The sequence below is a fragment of the Artemia sp. Qi Xiang Cuo genome, chromosome 3 (assembly GCF_049724085.1).
Source record: "Artemia sp. Qi Xiang Cuo chromosome 3, ASM4972408v1, whole genome shotgun sequence".
Lineage (NCBI taxonomy): Eukaryota > Metazoa > Arthropoda > Branchiopoda > Anostraca > Artemiidae > Artemia > Artemia sp. Qi Xiang Cuo.
The window spans coordinates 28,646,848-28,668,470 of NC_142796.1; the positions used below are offsets into that span (position 1 = coordinate 28,646,848).

Genomic DNA, 21,623 nt, shown 5'->3' on the forward strand with positions numbered 1-21,623 from the left:
GCAACATATTGACTTGTTAAAAAAGATGGTATGTAGGGGTCTTTCTATTCTTAGAAAACTTAAGCATGTTCTTTTTTCTGTGAACAATCCTGAAAATATCTTATCTTTGTTTTATTCAGGCTTATATTTCATATTACCATATCGTATGGATGTCAACTTTGTAGAAACTTGTTCTAATTCGCTACCAGTTCATTTTTACACAGGAAGAAAATAGATATGGCCTGTTCATTAAGAAATTTTGTTTTGGATTAGAGCCTGAATGGCTACACATTAGTCACATATTCAGAAGGGGGCCTTGGCTTCCCCCTGCCAATATTATACGATATATATGGTTTTCCCTATAATTTCTTGAATATTTTAAAGCAATTAGTTTATTTTTGTTTGTGTTTTTTTCTCTAGTTTGTGCAGACCTATTTTTCAATGGTGGTTTCTGTTTTTGACTTTTATAATTTTTTTCAAGTTTTACTTCAAAATTCAATATTTTGTCTGTGTTGTAAATTTTCCTGCAGGGCCAGCTAATGTTTCTCAATTATTCACCTTTTATCAGTTGGAGAGCATCAGCTAACAAAGCATAAGGTTGCTGTCAAGATTTTAAACCGTCAAAAGATAAAGAACCTTGACGTTGTTGGCAAAATTAGAAGAGAGATCCAAAATTTGAAGCTCTTCAGACACCCTCATATTATCAAGTTGTAAGTCATTGTTTCTTTCTCTTTCTTTTTGGTGGTCATGTCAAAATCAAAATCTAAAGCAAATTCAAAGTTGACAATAAGAAAAAGTTCGCTTATATGGAATGTCAAACTGTGAATGAAGAAATAAAACCTAAAACGATAGTTACATTAGGTAGTGAAGTCAGTTATGAAGCAAACATCAATCACCACAAAAAAAAGTAGTTTTGAAGTCTCCTTTAAAAGGGTACAATGTCATCCATGGTTTACTGAAAACTAAATAAATTGTTCAGTTCATAGTTTTGCTTAGCAAATTGGTTTTTAGATCCACTTTAGGCTTGTTAAAATAAAATGATTGTTGCAACCATGCTAATATAAAAAAAAAGCTTGGCAGCTTGATTAGCTTTTTGATTTATGTTTTTTTTTAGTTTTATTTTTTTTTTTAATAAATAAAACCTCTTCTTCAGCAAATCAAAAATGACACCTTAGCCTTTTGGGGAGTTTTGGGTGGTGTGTAAAGTTAATATTCAACAGACAATGAGCATGAAAAGATCCTTTTGATGAAGAAACAGAATAACATACGTCTACATTCAAAAGCTCCCATCAGATGAAGGTCTGGATAGCCTCTTCCTCATGGGAGGCCAAAAATCATGCTCTGATTTTCATTCTGTATTAAATAAAAAAAACAAACAAGTTTTTTCAACTGAAAGTAAGGAGCAACATTAAAACTTAAAGCGAGTAGAAATCATTACATATATGAAGGAGGTTTCCTCCTCCTCAACACCTCGCTCTTTATGCTAAAGTTTTTTAGTACTTTTAGAAAGCTTCTTATTGCTCTAATTAAACGTTCCTCGTGTTTCAGGAGTTGTTCTTAAAGAATTGGGACAAAATTCAAACTTTATTGTAAATAGCGTAAACATGCATCCATGATCTTTCTTCTGGCAAAAATACAAAAAATACAGGCTTTTCTGATACGCTTAATCTGATGGTGTGATTTTCATTAAGATTATATCAGTTTTAAGGGGTGTTTCCCCTTTTTCCGAAAATAAGGCAAATTTTCTCAGGATCGTAGTCTGCAATGTGTAAGACTAAACTTAATGAAACTTATATATTTGAAATCAGCATAATAAGCCAGTTCTTTTGATGTATCTATTTGTATCAAAATTCCGTTTTTTAGAGTTTCGGTTACGATTGAGTCAGGTCGCTCCTTACTTACAGTTCCTTACCACGAACTGTTTGAAAAGCTGTCTTTTCATCCATCACCAGCTGTCTTGTACGACAATTACTAAAAATATCACAAGCCTACTGCTAATCAAAAATTTTTATAAGTACTCAAATTTTATCCAACATTTCAGTTACCATCCAGCATTTTTGTTCTTAAGCAGAAAAGATCAAAATAACTGCACAAATTCTTTTACAATTCTCCTGTAATAAAAGTTTAAATTAAAATAATGAGCAGAAATTAATTTATTTTTTTACAAAAACAAGGTTTTTCAAGGAAAATTAAATTAGATGAAATTAGAGATTAGAACTTAGAACTTTAAAACTTTAGAACAAGGTGAAATTAGTAACTTTGAATGAGGTGAAATAAAGTAATATAACAAGTCAAACTTAAAACTGATCAAAAGTACTATGAATGCATAAACAAAACTTAAACCGAATAGAAACTAAAATGTACAATTAACTCAATCTTAAAACAAGGACAGATTAACACATAAAGAGGTCGGCTGCCACCCTTTCTAATCTTCTAGAGGATAGAATTGCATTTGCTTTTTGATGTTGTAGTATAGAATAGTATAGTATAGTCATAGAATATATAGTATGTTGTAGTATAGAATAGTAATTTATATCCATCTTACGACCCTGGTTCCATAGTAGTAATAGCAATAGTAGTAGTAGCCCTGAAATATTCCAACTAAATACTCTCAGTCATACCGGAGATATTGCTTTCTTCAAATGTTGCTGAAAATCTATGGACGGAGGACATAATATGACTTGTATCTACCACTTGCCAAAAGCTCAACCATACAAGCAGCCAAAAAACTTCTAAAGACTGACAATTAAACTACGAAACTCATTGCCTAGTGGTGAAAAAAGGATAAAAGAGTTAACATATAGATGACATACTGATCTTTAAACTATGATACGATTGTAAAATATCAGTGGCACTATGCTTTTTGATAGTAGTTTTTCGTTTCAATTTGACCAAGCATAAAAGAAATTTAAAGAGTCCCCGAAATTACATATTTGTAATGTCCTAAAATCTATGCTATATGAAATACTATAAAAATCTGATAATGAAAAAATGATAATCATGGAATAAAACTTTGCCAGCGTACGACGGTGGTTCTAAAAATATTGGAAAAAACATTTGCATATGCTAGTTACCTCTTTATTTATCATTGATGTATTTTGCTAAATGAAAACTGAACCTAGCAGTGGTATTGACGAAATTAATCACCATCTTACAAAATTAATAACCCATGAACTTCAATAAATTACAATTGCGTGAATTGTTATCATAGTCAACGTAATAGTGCTGACATAGTAAAAAGCTGATTGTCTCTCCCCGTATATTATTTATTTGTATTTTTCGTTTTATCTTCTTGGGATTATCACCTCAAATATATGGTTGGTAGTTCTTGTGCCTTTTTCAAAAGCCAAAAGTGAGGTGGATGGTAATCTTTCATCCTTTTAACATACTCTGTGGCCCCTTTATCCCATATGGGATCTGATCAAAATTTTAAGGCTATCATTCAGTCAAAATGCCTGAATAATAAAAATACGTCTCTGGAGGGTGAAGGTATAATTGCCATCCCTGAAGTCAAAGCTCGAAATTATGCGATTACTATAGTTTTGTTTGTTTCTGCATAATTTTCAGTATTTTTGGATTTACTCTAGAAGGCTGTACTAGTTGTAAAACTTTTAGGTGTTTCGTTTTATTTTTATTTCTTTTTGAATAATAAAACTATTATCACTACTAACAACTCACCACAGCACAAAGCCGCTTGAGGCCACTACAGATAAGCACGCTCCTCCTTCATTTCGATATATTCAAAGCCTCCCTCTATACACCCACCCAGGAATTTCCCATTTCCTTTAAATTATGTGACATCCTCCCACCCCAACCGCGGACGATCCGTTTTCTGTTTAGCCCTAGATGATTGACCAAAAAGGATAATCATCGACAGTCTGTCATCTTTCATTCGCAGAATGTGCCCTAGTCATCTCAACCTTTCTCTCATTATAGCCCTTTAAAGCGGGATTGAACCATACTTTTCGTACAGCCTACTGTTTGAAATATGGTCAGTCAGCCGGGTCCCCAGAACAATCCCTAGGCAATTTCTATGGAAAACAGCAAATCTTCATCCGCTTTTCGGAGGGCCGATGCTTCAGAGCCATATTTGACCACTGTCATCACTGTAGCTTCCAATATTCTAATCTTGGTTTGCAGACTTATTTTGCTATTCATCCAAACTTTTTTTATTTTACTGCGAAAAAACACCCTGAGCCTTGGCTATTCTACTTTTAACATCTTCACTGCTCCCACCTTTTTTACTAATAATACTACCAAGGTAAGTGAAGCTGTCCACCTGATCAATCTTTTTGCTACCCAACGTCACCTTTTCACCTTCACTTATTACTAGCATTACTGACTTAGTCTTCTTAACATTAATTTTCAAACCTATTCTGGGAACTCGCAAAACCTCTAAAAGTTCATTCATTTTGACTGCACTGTCATCTAGGATGCTTAAATCATAAGCATAATTTGAGCCCAGGAGAGTTTTCCCTCCCCATTTGATTCAGTGGTCTCCCATTGCCTTTCCTGAGTCCATAAGACAAACTACATCAAAATAATCCATATAAAGGGGGATAGAACAGAACCCTACTTAACTCCAGATTTAATACAAAACCAGCTGCTAACCTCATTTCCTACCTTAACCGCAGCAATGTTATTCTCGTACATAGTACTAATTACTTTGATGTATTTGTCTGGTATACCATACAAGGATAAAAATCTTCGCTAAATCTCTTCTATCAACAGAATCGAACGCTTGCTCATAATCTATAAAACTGAGGACCAAAGGTGCTTGGTAACTCAGGCACTTCTCAATTGTTAACCTAAGAGTGAAAATCTGGTCGACACATCCTCTACCTTTCCTAAAACCGCACTATTCTACTCTCATAACTTTGTCTACAGCATCTCTCAGTAACAAAAAAGTATCATATTACTAAGTGATTTGCTACCTACAGAGACCAGACTAATGGCTCGATAATTACCACAGTCACTCTTATAACCTTTCTTATCAAGTGGTGTAATTGCGATTTTCCTAAAATCGCTATGTACGTCCCCTTTTTCAAAAATCATATTCATAATCTTTAGTAACTTACTTCTAACCTTAGAGCCACCATATTTAAGAAACTCATTTACCACACTATCAGCACCTGGAACCTTATTATTTTTTAATCCTTTTAGTACTGTCACCAATTCTTCCTCACAAAACAGATCTTCCTTCATATCCTAGCAATCACAAACTTTTTCATTTTCCTCATTATCTTTTCCTGAGACTCCATCCCAGTTTAGTATATTCTAAAAATGTTGGGTCCATCTCTCTAACTCTTTCCTTATCACTAATTGTGGCCCCATTCCTCTCTTTAGTTGGGACAAGTCCAGATTGACTGCTCCCTCTCAATTTATTAACATGCCAGTACAGTATTTTACTATTATGCCGTCTAGCTACATCTTCCAGATCCTAGGCATCCCTAAAGAATAAAGAAGGAAAGAGAGGGATAATTTGTATATAAACAGTGTGACTTTTGATTTGAGGAATGTAAAAAATCTTATCAGTTTAAAGCTTAATGTACTGAGTTATTATCATTTCTTTGAAGGTTTTGACTACGGGACGGTAAAATCAGTTGAAAAGCTAGGCACAAGTAAATGATGTATTGTTATTTACCTTATTCCCATTGAGAGGAATTATTCCCGTATTCCTCAAGTTGTTTTGTAAGTTTTGGTTTGCCTTTGGGTTAAGCTTGAATGAAATATCAAAAAAATTCTATAATTTTGGGAGTGAAAAAAATATGTTTACTTACTTAATTTTTCTTATAGATACCAGGTCATTAGTACACCTACAGATATTTTTATGATCATGGAATATGTTTCTGGTGGTGAACTCTTCGACTATATTGTTAAGCACGGAAAACTCAAGGAGCATGAAGCAAGGCGATTCTTTCAGCAGATCATTTCTGGGGTAGATTATTGTCATCGACACATGGTTGTCCATAGAGATCTAAAACCCGAAAACCTTCTGCTTGACTCAAATTTGCACGTCAAAATTGCGGATTTTGGTAATTTTATCCTTTCTTTGCGCTAAGCTTAATATTATCGTTTTATACATTTGTATAGTCATAGGTCTGGCTCAAATATCAAAAAGGTAGCAGGGCGTTGGTTAAACTTGAATGAAACAAAATTGTTAAAGTCTAAACATAGATTTAATATACAGTATCTTCTTCTTTCCCTTTTTGCAAAGAAAAAAATATATGATTTATATGGTAAATTTATGGTATATGTGGTATATATAGTAATCGTATGGTAAATTTAATTGTGTATTTTGATTTTTGGCAAGACAAATATTGAAAAAGATACCGGTTTGCTACTTTAAGCTATGTTTTGATTGATCACTGTGACTTTAACGATTCTTTTCTGTCTTCTTTTTCTTGAGCAGATCAGTTTTAACAATCAGTAAGCAATCCTTCTAAAGAAATAGTCAAATACAATATTTATTTGTATTTTATCTATGGTGTTAACAATAATATATGGTACTGTATTAACAATTCTCGACTTGGGCATAGGAAGAATAGAGGGTCTAGGCCCTTCCTAACAATTCATTACCCTTTCACCAAAAAAAATTCTTTGAATTTTCTCATCGTTGTAAGAAAGATAAAAACACGGAGATTCTGACTTTTGAAGCCAATTGATTTTAAACCGTGTTGTCTTTTCTTCTATCAAATAAACACATATTTGTTCCTCCAACTTGTTTCGTCCGTAAGTTGCATGTTTTCCATTCTATGGTCGTTGTAAAGTACCTGAATATTCTCGTATTGAAAAAAAATGAAAGTTCTCGTGTTGAAAAAAATGTATTCTTAGAATTACATAAAATATGGTATTTGAATATATTTAATTGTGTGTTAGGATTTATCTCGAAAGACGAATGATGAATGTTGAAAAAAATCTTTACACCTTATTGAGTAGTTACTGTGATTTTAGAGACTTCTTTTTTCCTTGACAAATTCATGTAAAATAATTAAGCCGCCATTCTCAAGAAATAGTAAAATTCAAGATTTTTTTTTCAATTTACATACGGTATTAAAAATTCTTGACTTTGTCGTAGGTGAAATAGAGGAGAGCCCTTCCTAGAAGCTCATTGCCCCTACGCTTTAGACCAATCCTTGGAGAACAAGGATCAATCTGTCCTAGATGTAACCACAGAGGTACTGCCTATAGAGAAAACCTCGCGACTCCAAAAAATTGTCGTCTTGCCTACCTAAAATTCCACACGGGCAAATGAATCCGGTGGAGTTGAGGTTTTTATTATTTTTTCTGGCCTAAAGTTTCATTTAGAAACTTACAATCAAAATCTGCAGGTGGTCTTCACCGCCTTATCTCACTGGCAATGCGATTTAAGGTGTTTTTAAGGTAATAAGAATCCTGGGGTGGATACAAAATTAATATTTGGAGGGTGAACCAGCCAAGCTTGTTTTTCTTCGCGCTCCCACTCTGTTACTAGTGCAACTTTTAAGCTTCTGAGGAGGGGGGCACATGCAGCTAAAACCATCTCCTGGATTGACAACTGCTCAGAAGTAGTTGATCTTTTAAAGCCGGGCACATGGAAAATTGCAGACGAAAATATGACACTGACGTAAACCATTGAAATAAAAGTGCGCTTTTTACCATAGAAACATAATCTTTCTCTTTTTCCATTGGTTTAACTAACGTGTACACTGAAACGTCAACTGAGTTGACTTCAAAAGTTAACAACTGTGCTATATGTTTTCTTTTCAGTTCTGCATTGCTCCAGAAATTATCCTTAAATTTTCATAGCGAAAACATGAGTAAAATATTAAAGGAAAGAGTTTGAATGGCTAAATCTAAAAATGTCACTTGTCCTAGAAATTCTGTTTCTTTTTAACTTTAATTCCACTCCTTACTTCTGTTAGAAGCGTGACATATTCAGTTTAATATTTCAAGACAAAGAAAAAGAGAGATAGTTTTTTTATAATCCTATGGTAAAGAGTTTGCTTTGGTTTCATTGCCTCACATCTGTGACGTATTTTTATACATCAACCTCATTATTCCTTATTTCTGAAGAGACATATCCCCACATTTTCAAAACCTGATTCTTTTTAAAACCCTGCAGTGTAAAATTTTAAGCCATAGACAGAACCAAAATTAAATTTCACCTGATTGGTTCTCTTGTGTGAAAATCCAGTTTTTTGTTTTTTCTAAGTATTATATTTTTTTTTCTGTTTCCATAGACTAGTATAAGACCAAAAAATGGCATCTCGTTTGTTTCTCATTTTTAGCAGGGGTGATGCATATGAGAGAGGGACAGGGATATTCCTCCTACATTGTGTTTGGACAGCTGGTAAAAAATACGAGACTAAAGGGTGCAAATTGCTGCAATTTTACCTATAATTTTACCGACTCCTCTGCAATTTTAATGCAGTTTTTCTGTTCTATTTTTATTGTTCTACATTTTTTTTTTTTTTTGCTTTTTACCAATTTCTACTAAATACCTGCACCTTTTTCGCTCCAATGTTGAGCAGAAAAGGCTAACCAGACGGCAACCCCCCCCCCCTCTCTCTCTCTCTCTCTAAAACTGTTTTGGATCGATACGCTTCTCTGATGTAAAATTTTAGCCAGATAATTTTACCTAGACTTGAATTTTCAAAAGGGGGGTGAGCTAAAACCCACCTGTTCAGAGCTTTCGGCGATTGTGATTCTAATTGTCATTTTTATTTTGATCTGCCTCTATTTTTCGTAGGTAAACATAATTGACACCAGTAAATGCAGTTCTTCGTGGAAGTTACATTTTACTTATTTCGGTCAAGACGAATTTATAAAAAAAAAACCGTAGGTTTAAATTGTGATTTTCCTTGGTGTTCGAGTTTTTTTTTTCTTCTGGTGGTTTTCCACCGTGACGTACAATTAATTTCATTCAGATACTATTTTTAAGGGGATTAAAGACATTATAATAAATCCCTAGGAGATTCTTCTCGTAGCTAGTGTTACATGGCTACTATGGGCCGTAGTTTACTCTTTACTAGGTTAAAATATATCTTATCTGACGTAATGATACTTAAGTGGACCAATAGAGCCGCTTAAAAGGCGTACTTCTGATAACTGATGACGTATTTGATACCCTTTGGAAAACCTGTTCTATTTATTTGTTTATAATGCCCACTAACCATGTTTTTTTAAGTGTAATTCTTAACGTAGGTTTGTCCAATATGATGTCAGATGGCGAGTTCTTACGCACAAGCTGTGGATCTCCAAATTATGCCGCCCCTGAGGTTATATCAGGAAAACTTTATGCCGGCCCGGAGGTGGATGTATGGTCTTGTGGAGTTATACTTTATGCTCTTCTCTGTGGCACCCTTCCATTCGACGATGAGCATGTCCCGACTTTATTTCGGAAAATCAAATGTTAGTCTCTTTTCCTGTTATAACTGTTCCTTTGTGCAAAACCTTTTGCCTGACTTAAATGTTTGGAGTTTTATAGAGAAAATGTTTAACTGCTAAATATCCACCGGACATAGGTAAAGAGAGATAGGAGAAATTCCCCTCTCGTTTAAGATTATTCCGTAGCAGCGCCATCCATCCAGGGGAACTTGGGAATGTTTTGACATAGAAAATTCACTTTTCTTTACGTACTCCTTATGCCTTGAAAAATTCTTTATCAGTTCCATATGCAGGATTTTGCTTTGTTTGAGGTGGGGGGGGACAACTACAAAAAGGGGGCACAAAATAGGTAAAATATAATAAAATTTGTAAAGGACACGCATTCTCTTTGAAAAGTAGACGGACCCAAAGCCGCCTAAACTTATTCCCCCCCCCCCTCGTGCGTATGTGCCTGTCTTTGATGTCTCTGCACTTCTCCAAGGCCTTATCCTGCGTGCACTTATGATGCTTCGACTTTTATGATTTTTAGTGATAGTTGAATATTTTCTATCATAAATAGACAGTATCTGCCTGTTAAAGGGTAAAGAATAATATCTAATTGTTCAGTTCCCTTTAAAAAGCAACTAAAAGTTTTGAAGGAAAAAATATTGACAGAACAGAATTAGACTTTTAAAGTTAAACTTTTTTGTTTTTTACATTCTTTTTTTCTACCTACAAAGTACGTTAGCATAGATTGAGCAAAGATAGTAATGACGATAATCATATACATGATCGAATTTTACCCTCAGGTGGCGGGGGTCCATGAACGACCCAGTTTATTTTTATGCCAAAGCGTCGGGTGCAGGAGATTTGGAAAAGAACTTGTATTCAGTCTTCAGAGCCACTGTGTAACTGTAAGTCCGTGCTTTATGCAAATTTTCCTGTAGAGGAAGGGGATGGGTCTATCCGGTGGTTAAATTCCTGTCTTTGGGTGTTAAATGATGAAATATAAATTACGAATTTACATGAATTTGAGAGATAGAAAAGAAACAGTCAGCTTGACTTTTTGTCACTTGAAAAAAAGAATGGTCAAAAGTAATGTTTTTGCTGGCAAAGTAAGTTCATTTTATCGGCAGATAGAACCTCTCTTTCTAATGTTTCGGATTGAAAATAAGTCAATAGACTTTCTCTTCATTTTTAATTACATTTTTTACTATTTATCTTGTACTTTGGCTTAAGAACTGTGAAAGCTGCTAACCTAGGCCCACACTCACGATTTTGAATCTAGACATGTTGGACTATTTCAGGTGGAGGAGTCGAATGTATTTTAAAAATCCAGAAAGCGTAGTGAGAAGATTTTTAACATTTAGGAGGAATTAAGATTTAGGTATATATTCCATATCCCAGGGATAGGAAACATGAAATTAGGTGGTATAGTATTTATTTACTCAGGCAGGAAGAATGGGGTAGATAAAGGGGTCGGGCTCATGATGAATAAGAAAGCTGCTAAGTCTTGTTTAGGTTCGGAAGGTATTAATAATAGAATGCTACTCACTCCTTTTATGACCAAAAAGTGCAAGGTATCAGCCATAGTAGTATATGCCCCTGTAAAATCGACTGGTGGAGATAGTAGTGACTCGGGTGAATTTTATTTACAGCTACAGGGACAAATAGACAGGAACCCAGGTAGAAATATAATGTTTTTATTCAGAGATTTTAATGCCCGAACCGGTAGAAATAGGGATAGATGGTATTCTAGTCTAGGTAAATATGGTGTTCAAAAAGAACACAGTAATGGCTACAGACTGCCGCAATTTTGTAGGTATAACAATCTAGTTATAACCAATGCGATATTTCGCTCATAACATAACCTGTAGGTTAACATGGTATTCACATGATGGTAAGACAGCTAACCTTATTGATTATGTTATCGTAACCCGAAGATTGACAGGTTCGATACAAGATGCTAGGGTATATGGTAGTGCTGTTATTGATGTTAAAAGTAAAGATCACCATCCAGCAGTGTCTGAAGTTAATTTAAAGCTGAAATTTAGGAAGAGTAACTACCTTCCGGAATCTATGATGTTGGTAGACACCAGGATGAGAATTCAAGAGAAACTTTGAGGAACAGTTGAATACTAATCTGGAGAGTTAAAACTATGACAATGAAGACGATGGATGTAATAATTTTGGGAAAATAGTTTGTGAAGTCGCGGTGGTGTCTTAGGGAAGAAAGTTAGAAACGCAGCTAGGAATATTAGTGAAAAAGTTTTAAGTTTAATAAAGAGGAGGAGGAGGAGCTTGTAAAAAATTATTGTACAAGCTATTATTATGCAAAGATTATTTTAACGATAGATCATATGAAAATAAGACGAATGCAAAGAAAGCGGAGAAAGGTTTAAAATATGAATTAAAGGGATGTGAAGTGGAGGCTATGGATAAAATTGCCGAAAATCTTGAAGATGGGGCCAGACGATATAATAGTAAAATATATTATTGGCATGCTAATAAATTGAGGGGTAATATTCAATATGGGAATATTTAACTGGAATTTGTCCCAGTTAAAGATAGGGACGGGGCCACAATCAGTGATAAGGAAAGGTTAAAAGAAAGATAGGCAGAACATTTTGAAAATATAAAAACTGTGATAGAATTAAAGAAAAATGTATATGAAAGAACGAAAAAGTTTTTGACACTTTGAATATGAAGGAAGGTTCATTTTGTGAGGAAGAATTAATGACAGTACTAAAAGGAATAAAAGATAATAAGTCTCCAGATGCTGATAGTGTGGTAAATGAGTTTCTTAAATATGGTGGTTACGAGGTTAGAGCTAAGTTACTGAAGATTATGAATATGATTTTTTGGAAAAAGGAGAATTACCTAGCGATTTTAGGAAAATTATTTAAAACCCTCTATAAGAAAGGAGATAAGAGTGAGTGTGGTAATTAGACGCATTATCCTGTTTTCTGTAGGAAACAAATTACTTAGTATGATGATACTTTTTAAACTTAGTGATGGTTCAGACAAATTTTTGAGAAAAAATCAGTGTGGTTTTAGGAAGGGTAGAGGATCTGTCGACCAAATTTTCACTCTTAATTAAGATGTGCCTGAGTCATCAAACGCCATTAGTCCTCAGTCTTATAGATTATGAGTAAGCGTTTGATTCAGCTGATAGAAGAGTTTTAGCGAAGGCCCTATCTTTAAATGGTATACCGGATGAATAGATTAAAGTGATTAGTGCTGTGTATGAGAATAATATTGCTGCAGTTAAGGTTCGAAATGAGGTTAGTTGCTGGTTTCGTATTAAATCAGGATTTAAGAAGAGTTGCGCTGTATCCCCATTTATATTTATCCTTGTAATGGACTTTGTCCTAAGGAGCACGGTAAAGGCAATGGGAGAACACAGAATCAAATGGGGAATTAAAACTCTCCTGGACTTAGATTATGCGGATGAAGCATCCTAGATAAAAATGTTAGCGAAATGAATGAACTTATAGAGGTTTTGCGAGTTCAGGTTGCAACAATAGTTTCGAAAATTAATGTTTAGAAGGCTATGTCGCCAAGTCTAGGAATAATTGAAGGTGAAAAGGTGATGTTGGGTAGCGAGAAGATCGATCAAGTGGACAGCTTCACTTACCTAGGTAGTATGATTAGTAAAGACGGTGGGTGCAGTGAAGATGTTAAAAGTAGAATAGCCAAGTCCCAGGGTGGTTGTTCACAATTGAAAAAAATTTCGAAGAATAGCGAGATAAGTCAGATTATTACATCAGGATGTAAGAGGAGTTGCGCTCTATCCCCATTTATATGTATCATTGTAATGGACTTTGTCCTTAGGAGCACGACAAAGGCAATGGGAGAACACAGAATCCGATGGGAAATTAAAATTCTCCTGGACTTAAATTATGCGGATGACTTAAGCATCCTAGATAAAAATGTTAGCAAAATGAATGAACTTATAGAGGTTTTGCGATTTCGCGTTGCAACAATAGGTTTGAAAATTAATGTTAAGAAGGCTAAGTCGCCAAGTCTAGGAATAAGTGAAGGTGAAAAGGTGATGTTGAGTAACGAGAAGATTGATCAAGCGGACAGCTTCACTTACCTAGGCAGTATGGTTAGTAAAGACTGTGGGTGTAGTGAATATGTTAAAATAGAGTACCCAAGTCCCATGGTGGTTTTTCACAAATGGAAAAAAATTTCGAAGAATAGGGAGATAAGTCTGCAAATTAAGACTCAAATATTGGAAGCTACAGTGATGACTGTGATCAGTTATGGTTCTGAAGCGTGGGTGCTCCGAAAACGGATGAGGATTGGCTAGATGTTTTCCAGAGAAATTGCCTACGGATTGTTTTGGGTGCCTGACTGATTGATTGTATCTCAAGCAGTATACTGTGTGAAAAATGTTGTTCAGTTCTGTTTTCTAGGGCTATAATAAGAGAAAGGTTGAGATGGCTCGAGCACGTTCTGCGTATGAAGGATGACAGATTGCCAAAGATTATCCTTGTCGGCCAACCGTCAGGGGCCAAACAAGAAGTAGGTCTTCCCCGAATGGAATGGGAGGATGTCGTATGAAAAGATTTAACGGAAATGGGAACTTCCTGGGAGGGTGTAAAGAGGGAGTCTTTGAAAAGATTGCGATGGAAGAGGAGCATGCGTAGCTTTGTAGCCTTGGGTGGCTTGGTGCTGCTGTGAGTTGTTCGTAATGTGTTGACCGTACTTTAAAATCTTTTAAAGTACGGTCATTTTTCAACTAGCCTATCAAAGTAAATGACATTTATGGTGTTATCAGCATTTTTCAACTAGTCCAAATGGTCTCTTCATTTATTAAAATAACTCGTAGCTATGAAGCTTTCTTGTAGCTTTCTATATATTTTCCCAGTTTCATCTTCTATGGTAGTTTTTTCCTCTAGTCTAGAGTACCATTCTTATACCCTGATTTCAATTTGTTGCCAGGTTTGAAATCTGACCTGACAAAGAACTATGGCCCAATGGATAGGAATTTATTTCCTTCTTTTTTTTTCTGTCTATAATTTAAACTCTTATAGTTGGTATCTTAGCAATAAACGAGTGGATTTTTATAGCTGGTGTTTTTCCGATTCCTGACTACTTGAATAAAAGCACTGTGAACCTTCTTTGCCATATGCTCCAAGTGGATCCAATGAAGAGAGCCACACTCGATGATATCAAGAAGCATGAATGGTTCCAGAAGGACCTACCGGCGTATCTCTTCCCTTCTCCGGTTGAACAAGATACATCTGTCATCGATACAGTCGCTGTGCAAGAAGTCTGTGATGTAAGCCTATTATATTTTTATACATTAATGATGCCAAGAAGAATGTAGGCTACATTCATTCTAGTTTCACTTGTATTTATCTGATTAGGCTATAAAGTTTTGCTTTTAAAGACACTATTCAATTTGAAAAAAAAAAAACAATTTTTCTCGGGTAAAATTATGAATTACTAGAAGCCAAAACCTGTGTGTCAACACAAAAAGAATAAAGTTGAAAATCGAGACTTATTAAAATTAAATAAAACAAGCTGAATCTATAAAATGAATTATATTTTATGACCAGAATATTTAATAAAAGGAAAAATCATATTTATCTAACAATTGAAGAACTATTATAGAAAATTAAAAAAAAATTGTTTACAATAAAATAAATGGCATACAATTCTATTATATCTTTTAGTTTTATAATTAATCAGTATTAAAATAAACTTTTACGGCCTTCTCCCCAGGGAGGTGTCCCTATTGTGTTACGACCCGTAGGAGCTGAGTTTTGGGTCTGGGGACTAGGACTATATATATATATATATATATATATATATATATATATATATATATATATATATATATATATATATATATATATATATATATATATATATATATATATATATATATATATATATATATATATATATATATATATATATATATATATATATATATATATATATATATATATATATATATATATATATATATATATATATATATATATATATATATATATATATATATATATATATATATATATATATATATATATATATATATATATATATATATATATATATATATATATATATATCATATATATATATATATATATATATATATATATATACATGCTGGGGCATTCCCAATAATTTCATCGGGGACTGAGGAGGGATAGATCGCTGACAAAAAGTTGTGCAGGTCAAAAATAAACGAGTTTAGATTGATCAATTCCACAATATAACCTAGCTTTAAGCTGATAGGGGATTGAATTTTGTTTGCCGTCTATGGCACTGATCTATCAAACGGTTCTTGAGCTCAGGCAGTAATTGGTTCTAACTTATGCATGAACATTTAAAATGTTGCCATATCGCTTGTTTGGTTTTGGTAGAAGTGGAATGTCTCCGTTTTTCCTCTCTTTTTTTTGCTGGTGCTAGAAGGCTACTGGAAGATAGTAAAGATATTGTTAATGGTTTTTTGAGAGCTAATGCTTATATATGCCTCCTTATAATAAACATGCATTGATCCCCAGAATAAATTGGCAGATTATGCCAAAAAGAAGCACTTTGTGATGCCATTTCCAGATCAAGAAGCCTAGAAAGTATGATTGGCTCACAATTGAAATGGCCATCACTAAGAACGCTTACCTGGAGGTTTACAGTCTCCCGTGATGGTTGCAGAAGCAGCTGCGACCTCGCAAAGAGTGAACCACAACTAATACTAAAGCACAATTTATAAAGCGCGTTCTTAAGGAGATGGTGTAATGAAAAAAATTTCCCAAATAGAAAAATAATCATTGTGCTCATCATGGTTGTAGCTGTAGTAGCAACCCAGTATAAAGCAAACTGTGACCAGTTAAAAAAAAAGTGAAAAAATGCTTTTTTTGAAGGAGCTCTCTAGTGAGGCAAGTTTTCTAATTGATTTTTGTTTGAAAATGAGAACAATTATCTGGATTCAAGTTAAAAATATTCTACCGCGAGAAAAAAGAAATCTTCGACCTTTTTGAAAAGGACTCTGAAGGGTCTCGAAAATGGTGGCTAATAAAAGAAAAAGCTCATCAGAATCGCCTGAGTCAAAAACCCTTATATCCACGACTATTCATCTTGAAATTCAAAGATAGTTCATATAAGCTTGAAAGCAATGGTGTGTCTTCTTTTCTTTCGTTTTTTTGTTGCCACTGCTAGCAGGCTATCGGATAGTTTAAGGGTGAGAACTAGGGGCCTATTTTACAGATAATTCTTCTGTACTCACTGTTTATAAAGAAATCACTACCAAGTAAAATGCCATATGGTAAGCAGGCTGGGTAGACCTTTTCTACGGGGAATTTGTCAAAGATATCCCTTGATATGAAGACATGTTCGAATGTTCTTTTAGGCATCGTGGCAGATGCAACGCTGCCCTGTGTGACTGAACCTTATTATCTGCTTGGGTGATGAAGCTAAGGGGCCGGATAAAAATGTCTTTTAGTCACTATTGAGGGAGGATTATTATCGGTTTCGGAAGGACTGGCGTGTTCTAGTCTGCTCACTTATCTGGATGCCTGGCCTGGTGCGAGCTGAAGCCATATTGAGTGCCAAATGTAGATTAAATCGAGCTACAAGCCTAGATAAGCCGTATTTAAACCGATCTTATTAAGGACTGATTTATGTGAACAGTGTTAAAGATAAGTAGTTTTTCAGCAGGCTCCCTGGCCCCTTTACATAACCCCTCGTTGTCTTGGCGCTCTTTCCTGCTGAAGAGTCACTATTGAATTGTTTGAATACCACCAAAATCTTTGTCGATAATTTTGGTGGTATTTATCTTATCTCATACTGTTGCCTGATACTAGTTTGCTTTTTCTGATGTGAGGCACCGACAAAGACATTAATAGTGGATCAAGGAGGTAGCATCAAAATACGCATTATTTAAAAAATTGTTAAAAAGGCAATATCAGGCAATGTTAAACATAAGATAAATACCACCAAAATTATCTCATACTGTTGCCTGATACTATTTTGCTTTTTCTGATGTGAGGCACCGACAAAGACAGTAATAGTGGATCAAGGAGGTAGAATCAAAATACGCATTATTTAAAAAATTGTTAAAAAGGCAATATCAGGCAATGTTAAACATAAGATAAATACCACCAAAATTATCTCATACTGTTGCCTGATACTATTTTGCTTTTTCTGATGTGAGGCACCGACAAAGACATTAATAGTGGATCAAGGAGGTAGTATCAAAATACGCATTATTTAAAAAACTGTTAAAAAGGCAATATCAGGCAATGTTAAACATAAGATAAATACCACCAAAATTATCTCATACTGTTGCCTGATACTATTTTGCTTTTTCTGATGTGAGGCACCGACAAAGACATTAATAGTGGATCAAGGAGGTAGCATCAAAATATGCATTATTTAAAAAATTGTTAAAAAGGCAATATCAGGCAATGTTAAACATAAGATAAATACCACCAAAATTATCTCATACTGTTGGCTGATACTATTTTGCTTTTTCTGATGTGAGGCACCGACAAAGACATTAATAGTGGATCAAGGAGGTAGCATCAAAATACGCATTATTTAAAAAATTGTTAAAAAGGCAATATCAGGCAATGTTAAACATAAGATAAATACAACAAAAATTATCTCATACTGTTGCCTGATACTATTTTGCTTTTTCTGATGTGAGGCACCGACAAAGACATTAATAGTGGATCAAGGAGGTAGCATCAAAATATGCATTATTTAAAAAATTGTTAAAAAGGCAATATCAGGCAATGTTAAACATAAGATAAATACCACAAAAATTATCTCATACTGTTGCCTGATACTATTTTGCTTTTTCTGATGTGAGGCACCGACAAAGACATTAATAGTGGATCAAGGAGGTAGCATCAAAATACGCATTATTTAAAAAATTGTTAAAAAGGCAATATCAGGCAATGTTAAACATAAGATAAATACCACCAAAATTATCTCATACTGTTGGCTGATACTATTTTGCTTTTTCTGATGTGAGGCACCGACAAAGACATTAATAGTGGATCAAGGAGGTAGCATCAAAATACGCATTATTTAAAAAATTGTTAAAAAGGCAATATCAGGCAATGTTAAACATAAGATAAATACCACCAAAATTATCTCATACTGTTGCCTGATACTATTTTGCTTTTTCTTATGTGTGGCACAGACAAAGACATTAATAGTGAATCAAGGAGGTAGTATCAAAATACGCATTATTTTAAAAATACACTTATTTTATTATTGGAATTTTTGTATTGAAACTTAAAATATTTTTTTACGTAATTCATTAGTTCAATGCAGCCGAGTTGGTTGGATGCTGGCTGTCTACAATTTTGTGAAAATATGACTGAATCTCGCAGTCGCCTTTTATTTTTTTCCTTTTTGTTTCTCTGTAGCTTTAAAGTTATTCTCACCATGTTTACGTGATTAAGTAAGGTTTCTTTTATCTGTATTGTCATTGCATGGTATTTCTCTTTATATTTCCTTAAAATTAAGTTACTAAATCAAGAAAATCAACTCTTGGTTTAATTAAAAGAAAAATGACAAATAAACGCTCAAAGTAAATGGTTGGTCTTCATAAATGAGGATTATCCCTTTCATTTGTGAGAGAAACAAACAACTGCATTCACATAAAAAAAAAAAAAAAAAAAAAAAAAAAAAAAACAAGAGGAAGGGATCTCAAGAAAAATATTGGTTTGCTTATTGTTTTTAAAGTTAATTTTATTTTTGATTTTAGTTTTATGTTTTATAGATTAATTTTATCTTTTCTCTTTTTATTTGTTATGTCTTAGGTTATTGTTATTGTTAGCGCTGAGGCGCTTAGTTTTATACAGGCGAAATATCCGTCGTGTTTGTCGTCTTTTTTTCTGTCTAGTGGCCGTCTTTTGAGTTTTTTTCTTTCTTCTTTTTTTCTTTGTCTTTTTCTCTCTTTGTGGCCAGTTCGGCTTTAGATCTTTTATTGAAAAAAAAATGAACCGGAAATAAATTTTTGAAAGCGAGTTTTTTTTTGCAAATAGAAGTAAAAAGTGACACTATTAAGTAAACTGGACCAAAATGGCTCTGAATGGGTGGGGGCTGTTTCCCCTCTCAACCCCTACTTGTAACACGCTAGTTGTCGATTGCGCTTTTCTGAAAACACCACGATACAAGAGATTCCCAATTAGTAACTATAAAGATTTAATTGATTAAAAAAAATAATAATAGAAGTACTCTCATAGTTTCAACGAACTATGTAACGAACTATGATTAAAATTTGCTATGTTTTTTTTTTACTAGGTGCGCCGAATATTTGAACTTTTTCGTCTGGTGTATTTGGGGCAAATGTATCGCAAATACTTGGGGAAAGTTTTTAGCGCTATTTTGTAGTATTTGTAATCTGAGGGAAAAATAATTTTTTGTTGCTCATTTTTTATAGTTCCTTGGTAAAATAATGGAACCATCAAAAGCGCATTGATTGACTCTTTTTCTGTATACGTATTCTGACCGTTTTATCTATAAACGTAAAAGCGTTTTAATGGTATTAAAGGATGGATGGACATGGTTTATGTCTCACGGAAACTTTAAACCACGGGAACCTTGTGCGATGCTTAATATCTTTATTGACTATTTATTACTTCGAGCAATTTTTGCAATACAATATGGCACTACTGTTAGATAAAATCTATCAAATGTGAATCGCTTTATTTAAAAAGAAAGACTTCGTTATGATTGAAAAAGAGATTTCATTTTTTTGAAAAGGTGAAATAGGATTTCAAATTTTGTTGATTACAGAAATTTGGCGTGCGTGAACAAGAAGTGCATAGTGCTCTCCTGAGTGGTGACCCGCACGAACAGCTGGCCATTGCTTACCATTTAGTAATCGATAACAAAAGAATTGCTGATGAGGCAGCTAAGGCTCAAATCAAGGATTTTTACGTAGCTGGCAGTCCTCCACCAGTTGGCCTAAATATACCCTATCCTCCTGATACTAGTTCATCATCACCAACATCCAGGCCGCATCCTGAACGTATTGCGCGTAAGTTATACGTTGTACCTAGATATAAATCTGTTTTAAATTCGCTCTACTCACTTGATGTTTTATTGCCAATTTCAAATAATTTTGGAGTGAGGGATTATAATTAACTGAAAGATAGGCACTTAATCTCTTAGGTCTTTATGCTCTAGGATATATTCGGGTGGTCCATAAAATGAAGGCCTCTTCTTATATATTGTACAATTCGGTGTTGCGTACAATTTTTTTAAGTGACAAATACCAATTTATTTGTTAATCCCACACCTGTGGTTCGCAATCTGTGTTATGGGATGAGCGAGGCCCCATTGTTTCAACACACACTAAAAATAAATAATAATAATTAACAGTATGGGGACTAGGGCCAAACTGGCCCCATTTTTACCACTTACCTTGCCGGCTATCGAACTTCACCCTGCGTAACAACACCTTCCACCTAAACATGCAACTTATGAAACGTCACCAGCTGGTATCAGACTCTTACTGGACATTCTTCTATTAGATAAATTCTTGTTTACTCGGCCATCTGGCTATTTTGGGAGTCAGCTCTTCCAGTTCTAGTGAGTTGATTTTGAAAATTTTCAATTCCTTTAGTAGCTTAAACAACCATTCGTATTTCAGACTTTTTAAGTCAAGGAGGGTTACAATCCACCATTTTTGCCAATTCTGTTCTGGCGTTGCATGGGTCCATCTCCTTTTAGCAGCTTTCCATCAACTCTGAGAGATGGAGTGAAAGGTTCTGGTCCATAACTAGTCACTGATGCACCGGATTTAACTGTTCTATCTGCCAACTCGTTACCTGTGATCCCAGAATTTACTGTGGCCCCTTTCGGTATAATACGGACACCATTGAATGCTAGTCTGTTTAAAGTTTCATAACTCTTAAATTCACTTTTTTGTCTGTACTATTAAATTGCTCCAGTCTTTAGCGGCTTATTCTGTGTCAGACGTTTCAGCTTGGGAGATCGTTGCAAACTCCCAGAAGTGATAATCTGCTATCCCTTCATTTAGATTCGGGGGGCTATGGTACAACATTACTCCTCCGGATTTTCCATGGGTACGAGAACCATCCGTATAGCATATTATTATGTTATTTTGATGGGGCAGTGCGGTTTCCTGCTCCACTCCATTTCATTCCTTGTCTTAATGGCATTCAAAAATTGCCTTGTTGGCTTTTTCATTGGGATAATATTATCCTTAGGCATCTATAAATCCCTACACTTAAATAGTTGTGAGTTGCATGCATCCACGTGGCTTCTGCTTTTCCCACTGCATAGCTGCT

The 21,623-nt window shown here is 34.4% G+C and overlaps 1 protein-coding gene across 1 annotated transcript in view; it reads left to right on the plus strand.

The window, feature by feature from the left end:
* Positions 1-21,623, plus strand: part of AMPKalpha (AMP-activated protein kinase alpha subunit) — a 43,214-nt gene that overhangs the window by 6,105 nt on the left and 15,486 nt on the right. Inside the window, exons 3-7 of the mRNA XM_089085705.1 lie at positions 548-689; positions 5,776-6,014; positions 9,166-9,372; positions 14,406-14,617; positions 20,104-20,347. Coding sequence (XP_088941831.1) covers positions 548-689; positions 5,776-6,014; positions 9,166-9,372; positions 14,406-14,617; positions 20,104-20,347 — 1,044 coding nt within the window. The remainder of the gene's footprint in view (positions 1-547; positions 690-5,775; positions 6,015-9,165; positions 9,373-14,405; positions 14,618-20,103; positions 20,348-21,623) is intronic.